A 12,542-nucleotide genomic window follows, 5' to 3' on the forward strand; every position below is an offset into this window, starting at 1 on the left:
CTGCCAAACCTCATTGTGCAGTGATAGGACCAAGAAATAGACTTTCACTGTCTTTATCTATCCAGTGACACTTTAGGTTTATCTATTACTTAATATTATGTAAAGTAATTCTTGGAGAGCATTTATCAAATGCCACTTTTGCAATAAACTATGTATGTATTTATTGTTCTATCAAGCTATTATCTATCTATGCCTATTTCTTTTACTAGACTGTAGATAACTTTCTTCTCGTGTTCCTCTTTCTCATTTTTCCATGTCTTCTACAGCCTCTTCTCTGGCTAGTTTTACTACAATCATTAAATTTAATTTTTATTACACTCATGTGAACCATTTATGGTTCTTTATGTGTTTATGTGTTTTTATGTGTGTTTTTTAAAAGTGGTGATCGGTGCAGAGGTAAGTATCTTGTTTGTTGAGGTAAGTATCTTATTTGTTGACTCTCTATCCTTGTTACTTTTTTTTTTTTTTTGAGACAGAGTCTCACTCTGTCGCCAAAGCTGGAGTGCAGTGGTCTGATCTTGGCTCACTGCAAGCTCCGCCTCCCGGGTTCAAGCCATTCTCCTGCCTCAGCCTCCCGAGTAGCTGGGACTACAGGCGCTTGCCACCAAGCCCAGCTAATTTTTTGTATTTTAAGTAGAGAGGGGGTTTCACTGTGTTAGCCAGGATGATCTTGATCTCCTGACCTCATGATCTGCCCACCTTGGCCTCCCAAAGTGCTGGGATTACAGGCATAAGCCACCATGCCTGGCCCCTTGTTACATTTTTTAAACAACATATTCAGATGCTGTAAGGAATTTTTATTTTCCTCTGGGCCCAAACACCTTTGTTAAGCCCTTGTTTCAGTGTAAAAGTCTGGAATTCTTATCTCCTATAATAATATTTCTGGATTTCGTTGAGTGTACGAGGTACAGTCTTCTTGATGGTCATTTCATATATATCTATGCCTGTAAATGTTGACACGGCACTCCCTGTAGTCATTACTTCATTGATGGCCAAATGGCTCTTCTTTTTAATTATCATCTTTTGTTGTTATTTGTGTTGTGGGATCTATCCTACCAAGGCCACATCAGAAAACAATGAGTAAGAGATTGTAACTTTAGACAAGAGGTGAGCAAGCTATGGCCCTGGTCCAAAACCAGCTTGCCACCTGCCTTTGCAAATAAAGTTTTACTGAACAGCCATGCCTATTTATTTATGTATTGTCCATGAGTGCTTCTGCTCTACAATGGCAGAATTGAGTGGTGACAGAGACCTACAGTCCAAAACCTGAAACATTTACTGTCTTGCACTTTAAGGACAAAGTTTTTTGACCCCTGCTTCAGACTATTCTTAAGGACAATAATACTACCGCGTTCACCACTCCCGATAGTGTTTTCTGCACAATGGAGGTATCCAATAAACATTAGCCAAACTGAAACGTATAATTCCATCTTGGATAGTCATTCCAGACGTAGTGCTTTACATGCTATAGAGGGGTAGATACATGCTGGTCCCCAGAAAGATACACATTAAAAATAATTCTACTATGATGTGTCTCAGAGGACCCCAGGGAATATGGATCCAGAGAGATAGGTCACAGAACCACAACTTTTGATTTGAGATGGAGATGAAAGGCCTAACCCAGTGGGTGATGCTGGGCGACTTGAGGGCAGTGGGTGCCTAAGACAGGAGTGCGCTTGAGCTGAAAGAGGAGAAGCAGGAGAAGAGCTATATGGGGGAGACAAGGGCAGTGAAATGAGAGGTAATGCTAACCAGAGGCAAACTGCATGAGGCGATTCCTCGGCCCAGGGTAAGATCTGCCAGCAAGATTCCTCAGAAAATACAGTGTTGGTGCATTTCATTACCATTCAAATGCTTAATAGGATTTTATAGGAAGCCCTTGGGACACAGCCTCCATCCCTATTACCATCTTGAAGCACCACACTTATTTCACTACCGGCATTGCTAGCAATTCTTCAATACAAATGTGAATTTTCTGGTGTTACGATTTCTACAAACATTAGTTCTAAAAATGCCTTTTTTTCTGTGTAACAGCTTGACAGGAATAAAAAAAAATAAAAACCAAGAACTGTGGGTGGTATGTGCTATTATTACAAAAATAAATGGAACACAGAATATCAACATTGGATTTTTAAATACACAAAGGAAAGGAAAAAGGAAAGAAAAAAAAAAAGTCAATGTTTTGGCTGTAACAGCTCCTCTCCTCACTAGACATTACATGTTGTCAAGTTAATCTTGTTTTTCTAAAGAAGATCCTTGAAAAAACTGGTAGTGGCAATCAACATTCAGGTTTTATAAGCCTTAGTGGCCTGTTACCACCTGACATGGATCTGAAACTCAGAACTCCCAATAGTTCCCTAAATATAAAATGCCATTAATATTACAAAGAGGTGATGGCAATGATACTCTTTTATAGCATCATATTTATATATTCTGCTATAATTTTTTGGTCTCTAAATCAGTAGGCTTACATTAAAAGTAAGAAAATTTCATCTACTGGCCACTAACAATGAAAATGTAATGAGTTTGTGTTTTGATAGGCCTAAATTTTATACTCTAGTATGGTAGCACAGATCCACAAAGAAAATATAATAATAGATTTTCTCTACTTTTGAAAAAATAATGTTTAATGGAGTCACTTCGGAAGAAAGAGAAACAGGAAACGTGTAGATAGTTAATTTATATATTTTTTTCACTGATGCAAAAATTGTTCTAACTAAATCTACGTCCTGGGAAGAAAAGAACAGACAAAATCTCCCAGTAGTTGTCTGAGGCTGCTTGTGCCCAAAGGACTCTATTCGTACAGAAGATATACAAAGTCTGAACATTCTATTGAAGTTCCAAACCAAATTATTATTGTATTGTATTTTTAGCATGTGCTTGGAATGGATTTTCTTATTTATTTTTTTTTCTGGGTGTATCCTTACACGTTAACTACATCTATGGTTTCATTAGGTTAGCCTTTGCTATTCTTTGCAGAGATATTATTCCATGTACTTAAGTATCTCAATGTCTTCTGAAAATACATTGTGTGTCACTTAAGGAGGCTATATTCTGAGAAAAGCTTCATTAGGCAATTTTGTCCTTGCATCAACATCATAGCGTACTTACTCAAACCTAGAAGGATTAGCTTACTCTGGTAAGCTCTGTGGTATCGCCTATTATTGCTCCTAAGCTACAATCCTGTACAGCATTTACTGAACACTATAGGCAATTACAACACAATGGTATTTGTGTATCTAAACGGAAAAGCTACAGTGAAAATACAGTATAAAAGATAAAAATTGGTACACCTGCTTAGGACACTTACCATGAATGGAGCTTTCAGGACTGGCAGTTGCTCTGGGTGAGTCAGTGAGTGAGGATGAGTAAATCTGAAGGCCTAGAACACTACTGCACCCTACTATAGACATTACAGACACAATGCACTTAGGCCACACTACATTTCTAAAAAATATTTTCTTTCCTCAATCTCAGTAACTTTGTTACTTTATAAATTTTAATTTAACTTTTTGAATCTTTTCTAATAACAGCTTAAAACACAAACACATTGTACAGCTGTAGAAACATATTTTTTCTTTATATCTTTATTCTATAAGCTTTTTCTATTATACTTTTTTTTTTAACCTTTTAAACTTTTTTGGTAAAACCTGAGACACAAACACACATTAGCCTAGGCCTAGACAGGGTCAGGATCATCAATATCACTGTCTTCCACCTTCACATCTTATCCCACTGGAAGGTCTTCAGGGGCAATAACAGGCAGAGAGCTGTCATTTCCTATGATAACAACGCCTTCTTCTGGATACCTCCTAAAGGAACTGCCTGAGGCTGTTTACAGTTACCTTTTTAAAAAAATAAGTAGAAGTGTACTCTAAAATGATGATAAAAATTATAGTATAGCATTAGGAATTTTTCAGCTCCATTATAATCTTTACAGGACTACCATGATATATGCGGTCTGTTGTTGACCAAAATGTCATTATGTGGCACATAACTGTATTTTATAGATACTAAAAATGAAACAAAAGGTACTTAGTGTTCATTTAGATGTCACTGGAGTAACTAGGAATTAAACTCTAGACTTAGTAGACACCGGGCCACATGTTGCTAGAGAATTAAATGCCAATCAAGTTATATAAAATCTAGATATTTTAATACAGATGTCCACATTCATGATCATAAGGTAGAAAGAAGGCTGTTTTATTTTCCAGAAAACATGCCATTCCTTTCCCAGGCTCTTTTGCTACTGCAATTTAAGATTTCAGAAGGCAATCTTGTTCTGTCAAGAAAACTTTTAATTTCTGTTTTTTCTTTGAAACAGAGTCTCCTTGCTCTGTCGCCCAGGCTGGAGCACAGTGGCAAGATCTTGGCTCACTGCAAGCTCTGCCTCCTGGGTTCACGCCATTCTCCTGCTCAGCCTCCCGAGTAGCTGGGACTACAGGTGCCTGCCACCATAATTTCTTTAAGGTGAGAAAAGACATACTGAGTATTTTTTTTTATCTGTATACTAAGTAAAGTCAGCTTCTTCTTCCCCACCCCTCCCCACCCCGCCCATAGTAGCTGGGATTACGGGCATGTGCCATCACATCAGGCTAATTTTTTTGTTTTTAAGTAGAGATGGGATTTTTGCCATGTTGGCCTGGCTCATCTCGAACTCCCGACCTTAAGTGATCTGCCTGCCTCAGCCTCCCAAAGTGCTGGGATTACAAGCGTGAGCCACTGTGCCTGGTCTAAAGTCAGTTTCTAATGGGCATTCTCAGTAGGTGAAAGGACTCCAATAGTTTCAAGAGACCAATATAAGTCAGACCCATGCTGTGGTTTGGAAGACAAACTGAAGACAGGGAGACAGGAATTGAATCCAGACTCTGCATGTATCAAATATGCATTCGTGAGTAAATTATTTACTCTCTTTGACTTTCTAGATCTTCATTTGTAAAACGAAGATAATATCCACTTTGAGTCTGCATGCAAATTACTCAACACAGTATCTAACAGACAGTAAACACTTAATAAATGATAGCAGCTGTTGCTACTACTCTTGCTAAAATGGAGGAATTCCGTGGAAAAAACAACATCCCATTCTAATGAGACAATTTAATTCTAGAGCCACCTCAGATTTACAAGTATGTTATGATGGAGTAATTTCACAGCTTGGAACTTCTTTCCACATAGTTAAATTATGATAACATCTTAAGTGTTCAAAATATAGGGACTGATTACATAATATATGGTACTTACCTTCAAAAGACACTATGCAAATACTGAATGTGATATTGTAGAAGAATATTCAATGACTAAGAGGCATATAATGTGCTATTAATTTTAAAAAGCAATTTCCTAAACATTACATACATTTCATTATTTCACTTTATGTAAAAAATATTTTCATTAAAACATCCTGAAAGATATACATGTTACTGATTAGGATCTTTGATAGAAGTATAAGTAAAATTAAATTTTCTTTTTATTTCTTTTCTCTAAATTTTCTGCAATGAATATGTATTGCTTTTGTAATAAAAAATTCAAGTTATTAAAGAAAAGAGATACAGGGAGATAAAACAATTTTCTTGGTGACTTGAACTATATTTTTTAAAAGACAAAGAGGAAAACCTGGATTTTTTTACATCTGGAGTCGGCTAGAAATGGGATCCATGTCAGATAATAAGGCAAGACAGTGTAGCAAGACAATAACAAGAACATGCCAACCATCACGAGATGGTTTCAGGTTAGGATATTCACCCATTCATCATACTCATATTATAATCGAAGATCATCTGTGAATCACGCTATGACCATTTTATGGATTATAAATCCATACAGTTTAAAATTTTGGTATTTATTTATACTTGGTAATTTCCAATATTAGAAGAGTTTAAAAAATAACAGTTTGCCATCTTTGATTCTCCAGTGATCGTTTGTTTTATATATAACCCTCCATGTTTGGGGCAGCAAGCACAGAAAGTGTCACTTAAACTAGAGACATTGCCAGGAATCTGATTCACAAGTTCTGAGTCAGCTCTCCCCCCAATCTCTCAGTGTTTGTGACTGAGTAACAAAGTCTGCACTTAGTCTAATTAACTCCCCTTGACTATTTTTTTTTTTAAGATAAAAAGACACTTTTGTGTTTTCTCACTCCATTTGCAGTGGATAAAATGAATAGACTCTTACCTTTCTGTTTGTCTTGTGGACTGTAAGTGCCAAGTGGATGCAGGGTACTATTATCATTTCGCCTAGAGGTGGTTACAGCATTTTGACAGTTCTCAAAGCATGGCTTGGAAAATGCCCCACACTCTGCAGGATCCTAAGAGATAAAAGTAAAAATTACATTTGCATTTTTAATATGTTCCAACTTGGTCAGTTGAAGCAAAGTGAAAGAATGATCGCTGTATGAATAGTCTTTCAAGAGTCTATTACACTTAAGTCCTCAACTGTGGAAACTCAAAATGGCCCTATCAGTGAAAACATCTTTGAGTATAAAATAAAAAGTACTGACAATGTGGTGCTAAGGATTAGGAGTGCTGATAGCCAACACAAAAGAGGATTAACTTTATTATTCTCTTTTCCCACTTACAACTGGCTTCTTTCAAATTTTCTTCCATCTGGGAATACAGCTTGTGGCAGTGTCAACACAGGAATACAGTTCATGCCAAGGGTGTTTCTCTGCCAACCAGCTGGTTCCTCTCTCTCTCTGCGCCTAAGTGCATATGCTCCAGGACAAGTCAGAACTCAAGCAGGTTCGCCTCTGAAATGCCACCAGTGTGTCTCTGCAGATACTAGGTCTTTGGCCAGGAGCTAAATCAAACCGCTGTGACAACGCCAGACAGCAGTTCTCCTGAGGGTTCCCCCCTATATTTCCCTTTCCTATTTTGATTTTTACAGTCTGTAAACACATTCACAGTTTTCTGAAAACTGCTGTATCCAGAATAACACCCCTACGATCCAACTTCCACAGGTGCTGAAGAGGGAATTATTGGAGGAGGCTGATTATAGAGAACTCTGAACTATTTTTTTTTTTCAAAAAGGTTGGAGCAAAGAGAATTGGGGTTTGCTCTTGTTCGTATTATTTGTCTCCATAACAGATTTTAAGGAGGTAAATGATTTGGAAGTCATCTCATGGCTGTTCCCTTGACCATTTGTGAGAAGAATGTACCACAAACAGCAGCCCCATCTGATTCCCAGAGCTCTTCTGAGAATAGCATTTGGCTAAAACAATGCATTGGATTTATATTTTCCTCTTTGGTTATAAAAATTCAGTGTTGAGCTAGTCACACAAAATATCTAAAACATTCCATTTTTGCATTCTTAATAATTAAAATGTTTTCAGCTGCTGAAGGTCCTTTAGCTTTTTGTCAAGGCTTGTAACACTTTCCCCACACCCAGTGTATTACCCTTTCTTCCGAACTGCTAGTCAAACCGAGCCTGGTATAGGAGGCAAGCTAGTCCTAAATTAAAGCTGGAGCTGCAGCAAGAGAGAGAGCTAGGGCTTGCTTTGTACAGCCTTGTGCTTTGATTTAACAATAACAACAAGAACAAAAAATTTTTTTCTGCTTCCCCAGCTCTTTGATAAATGACACAATCGATATCCCAACAACTGATCAGTAACTAGCCTAATTAAAGTATTCAGCCTGTAAAATAGAGCCGTCGCAGAGCCCTCCATTAGTGTCCCAGCCAATAAAAAATATAATGGATTTTTAAACATATTCTGCTTTTGCCACGATGAGCTGGCAGCAGGGAGGGAAATGTTTTGGGGAAAGGAAAAACAAAATCAGGTCATAACCCATTTTTTCATACCAAGTCTCTAGGCTCAAATAGAATTACAATTGAACCTCAAGCTCATCCTTTGAAAAATATGTTTCTGTTTAAAACGATTTTGATTCAATCAAGGGCTCATTATGTATTCTTCACAAGGTCCTCATCAAAACTGTTTACATATCTTGTACATCTGGGTAATGCGGGAAAAATCCCAACAACTATATATTTTGACTTCTCTTAAGTAGCTTCTTCAATTTTTGAGATATCAATATAATGTTCAAGCAACCATTTTGGTATTCCTGGCAAATCTAACTAATTGATTTGCCTGAATGTATCAACAGTGCTGAGACCTTTTTCTAGGTTATGGATGCTTTTTATTGTACCAGAGGGCAAGTGCTGTTCCACCAGAGAATACAGCAAAAACATGAGCACACAAAATATGCTCTGACACAGTGAAACACAGATTTGAAGATCAAACAGTTGCAATTTTTTTCAATTTAATAAAGATAAACTGTACATTAGTCTTCTGTCTTTATAAGAATTAATGCTCTTTAATCTTCATGGGTACCGCAGAGATGCTCAGTAGCCGAGAGTCAAGTGCCTGCTCATTCCCCATGGAAAGCATGTAAATATTAGCGAAACTAAAAATGGATTTTGTTTAAATGTCCTCATAGAAATTGCTTTTTGACCCAGTTCTTATTCTTGATCAATTCCCTGGTGATCTACATTAACATGGCATTTCTGATGGCGGGCAACAAATGAGAGTTTCATACTTTCTTCTGATGGAATAATGTCAATCTATCCCAGAGTGTGAGAATTAAAATGAACATACCTGCAGTAAAGGGGAATGCAAATAGTAAAGTGTGCCAACGAGATGAGCCAAAATATATAACGCCTATCTGCTGTCGTCTACTAACTCTTTTAGAACCATAGTCATTTCTTTTTTAACTTTTGCTATCTGCACAGGTATGTTATGCTACAGCAGTTTCTTCCAGACTCTTCTATTAGTTGAGGTATCTTTGTTTAAAAAGTCTTAAGGGAGATCTGATATGCAGATGCACAGAAGGGATGACTCAGGCGTTCACAGTCCATCCTTTCAACTCTTTCCAACAAACGGGTTCCATGGAGTCCCAGGGCTCTGGAGTAAGAACTATCCTAAACCAGATGGGGCCAATTCTCTCAGGGCAAGAAGTGGCAGATAAGGGTGTTATAACTAGGTACATAAGTAAAGCCCATTAAATATTTATGGCACACTGTCACTTAAGCAGACACAAATGTTGAAAATAAGTTCATTATATTTAGTCTCCAGTAATTGGACAATTTAAATTTATTTAACATCTACAAGCTTATATAAAGGAGAGTATAAAAGGTATAGTTACTCCTTGCCAGTGGCTGATAATAGAACGAAGTAAGATAGAGCATATAACTTTACTACTCAAGTTTACTCTCTGAGATGAAGTAAGTCTCAGATGTGACATTTTCATTCACTCAATATTTATCAAGCATCTACTACATGTGGGAACCAAGGACACATTAAGGGATAAAACAGACAACAATATCTGTCATCTATGAATACCGAGCACTCAATTATGTATGTACTTACATAGCCTGGAAATGGCAAATCTAGGATTGAAACCCAAGCAATTCGAAACTCCAGAGCTGAAGCTTTTAACTACAATGAGCCCCACTACCATTAACTCTTGATTAACTTGATAAAGCTTTCATTTTTCAATTTTTAAGCTGAACTCTTTATTAAAACTAGTATTTTATATTAGCTTTTTTAATAGTTTTTTAAATTTTGTATATTATCTTATTACACAAACACAATTTGGCCTTAGAGAATATCCTGATATGACAAAATTGTGATTTGCTGATGTTTTTCTTAACTTTCAGTACTACTAACTTTTTCTTCTTACCTTTTTCTAAAATTATTTTATGAGCATTTAATAATTATTCTTCATATAAGAGAAAATAATGTTTTAGGTATTTTTATGTTTAGGTATTTTTATGTTTAGGAATATTATTATTAAAGCTATCATACACTTAGATTCCACGTATAAGTGAAACTATTCTTGATATTTTTAAAAACTTATAAGAAATAATAAAATATTTCAAAAAACAAGACTCCCATTTATTTAACAACACGAGCAAGCGGCTTGTTTAATAAATCAAATGTTAAATTAGTTAAGTCTCAGGTCTGTATTCTTTATATGCAGATTATGGAAGAGAATACAGAGAGCTGACTGCATTATAATGATCTCCACATTAAACATTGTACACATGTGATTAGATACTTTCTAAGGTATGGACACTGCTAGCATATCAAACAAAAAAGTATATAAAGATGTTTATGAACAAGTTCAGAGCTCTTGGAATTTCTGGGGGAAAAAACTAGAAATTATAGACCTGTTACATCTGATAAATGACTTACTTTATATGCACATTTTTACATCTTTCTATTATACCTAAGATATACAACCACCTGTTCCCCATGCAAATCCATCAAAGCCCTTCTGGGGCATATTTTCTCAATATGAGTCTAGCTGCCATACTAGGAATGGAAGTCTGCACATGCTGGTGGCAATTTGGGCAACTTGCTGAGGAGAATCAAGATTTGCATCACCTCCATCGGTCTCTCTGGCCTCCTCAGAATCACCAACTGGATCATCCCTCGGATGTTTCCCTCCATGGACATCGACCGCCTAAGTGTTTCCATAGCTTCGTGGTTGGACTTTCCCAAAAGAGATTCCCCATTAACTGCAATCAGCTGGTCATTCATTCGCAGACGACCATCCTAAGGCAGAAGAAAGAAAAACAGTATTCAACAGAGAAAAGTATGCTGATGACATGTGGCGTTTTGGGGAAAAGTTCAAGTTTAAAAATGAAAAAAAGAAAAAAAAAAACAACCTAGCTGTTAGAAGTGATTTATTTTCCATGGCAGAAAAAGGCTCTGGAGCTTATCAAATAGTCACAAATACCAGTGATAATGAATTGTGTGAAAGTATTTTTTAGAAATCTTAGAGTCCTGAGCTGCAATAATTTAGACATTTGAATAATGCCTCTTACCTAAATCTTTGGCAAGCATGCTAATCTGACCTGATTCTGCCATTTGCTGTGGCAGAGACCATGTTGTTGACTCAAGGGAAGGGGGTTTGGAAACCGAAGGAGGTAGTCACAACTCTTGAAGGAGAATGTGCCTTTTCAGGCACAGAGAGGAATCATGCATAAATGCTGTGTTCTTGACAGTAGTAATGTATCTCCTGATATCATTGTTAGCTCTATTGAACAGTACTAAAAAAAAAAAAACCACATAATTTTATCTAACACAACCACAAAGTTGCTCGTCTGCCAAAGAACACAGAGGTGTGTAGAAAAGGGCCAATTTGCCCTAATATCTTCTGGTGGAAAAGCTTGACAAAAAGAATTGTCAAGGTTTTTTCGAAGAGGCTCTGATGAATGAGTACTTTCAACCAGCATCTTCAGGAAGAAATACCACTTACTACAAAGCACAAAGAACCTCAGCACAAGAATAGGCAGTCCAGACTGTGGTCTCATTCACTTCTGAGTGAATGAGGCACTGACCATCTCCAGCCAGAAGTCCCTCATAAGCAGAGGCCTAGATCAGTGGCTGACACACTGGGATGCCTGCTCTGCCTAGAAAAGAACTGGAAGGGACCACAGTGCATTTCCCCAAAGGCAGCCCAGGAGCAAAGACGCTTGAAATGTTGGCAGTCAGACTCGGGGGACATGCTCTCTACCTATTCTACACTCAGGTAGAAAGTGCTTGCTATGAGGCACAGCTGTGATTACGAATGTTCTGCTGTTGCTGCTGCTGCTAATAAAATCAACAGAATTAACAGCAGGCATATAACAGTTTACCCATACAGAGAATTCTTCCATAAATTACCTCTAGTGATTCTCACAGAACCTAAGAATTTAAGATTTATATTTTCAGAAACATTTTACAGAAAAGGAAACTGAGGCACCAAATGTAACTTGTTCCAGGCCACGAAAGCGAGTCAAAGGTTTCCATGAATCTTGACTCTTTAGTTCTTCCACGACAATTCCTTTTGTTTCTTGTCTCTAGACTACAACTGTGCAACACAAGAATAGGGAAAGGAAAACATTAAAGAGTTCTTGTGGTGAGAAGTATCTGGGATTTGTGGTCAAATTAACAGAATAAAATGTAAAAGAAAAAAATGTAAAAGAAAAAAAAAGAAATGAGATAGCCAGACACACACAATGAACAATAGAAACCAACCAGACAGTTTGGGAGGGAAACTGTGCAGACAGGTCGTTAAACTTGGACTAATGCAGTAGCAGATGGCCCGAGGAAGTCCCTCTGCTGATAGTGGTGAAAAGGGAGGGTGTGGTGAGAGCTGCTGCTCCCCAGAGCCAATGCCCTGGTGAAGACACACTGCCCACGCCGCCTGCTGGAGAGGGTGTTAGCCACATGGGATTGCAGGGGCCGCCCATAGGAGGACACACCCACTCAGGGAAGAAATGGAGATGGCAGGGTAATGGGATCAATAGACAAAGGCATCAAGTCAGAGATGTAAACTGTTTAAGTGGACCGCCTCCTCAGAGCTTAATGTCCCCTGCCTTCCTCTTGTTTTCCCATTTCACTTAACCTTTACCCTAATTTGAAGCAAGTCTGGAAATGAGATTTACAGCAAAGACCAAACAAGAAAGAAATCTCTTCATTTCTGTTATCCAATTTTGAGTGAGGCACAAAAAAGCATAAGGCTACATGAAATGGGATATGACAGGCCGGGCACGGTGGCTCA

General features: G+C 37.6%; 1 protein-coding gene across 1 annotated transcript in view; it reads right to left on the reverse strand.

The window, feature by feature from the left end:
- PARD3B (par-3 family cell polarity regulator beta) overlaps nucleotides 1-12,542 on the reverse strand; it is a 1,040,345-nt gene that overhangs the window by 454,771 nt on the left and 573,032 nt on the right. Inside the window, exons 12-13 of the mRNA XM_032754819.2 lie at nucleotides 10,379-10,549; nucleotides 6,172-6,304 (exon numbers count right to left, since the gene is read on the reverse strand). Of these exons, the coding sequence (XP_032610710.1) occupies nucleotides 6,172-6,304; nucleotides 10,379-10,549 (304 nt within the window). The remainder of the gene's footprint in view (nucleotides 1-6,171; nucleotides 6,305-10,378; nucleotides 10,550-12,542) is intronic.

The sequence above is a fragment of the Hylobates moloch genome, unplaced genomic scaffold, assembly GCF_009828535.3.
Source record: "Hylobates moloch isolate HMO894 unplaced genomic scaffold, HMol_V3 SCAFFOLD_1, whole genome shotgun sequence".
NCBI lineage: Eukaryota > Metazoa > Chordata > Mammalia > Primates > Hylobatidae > Hylobates > Hylobates moloch.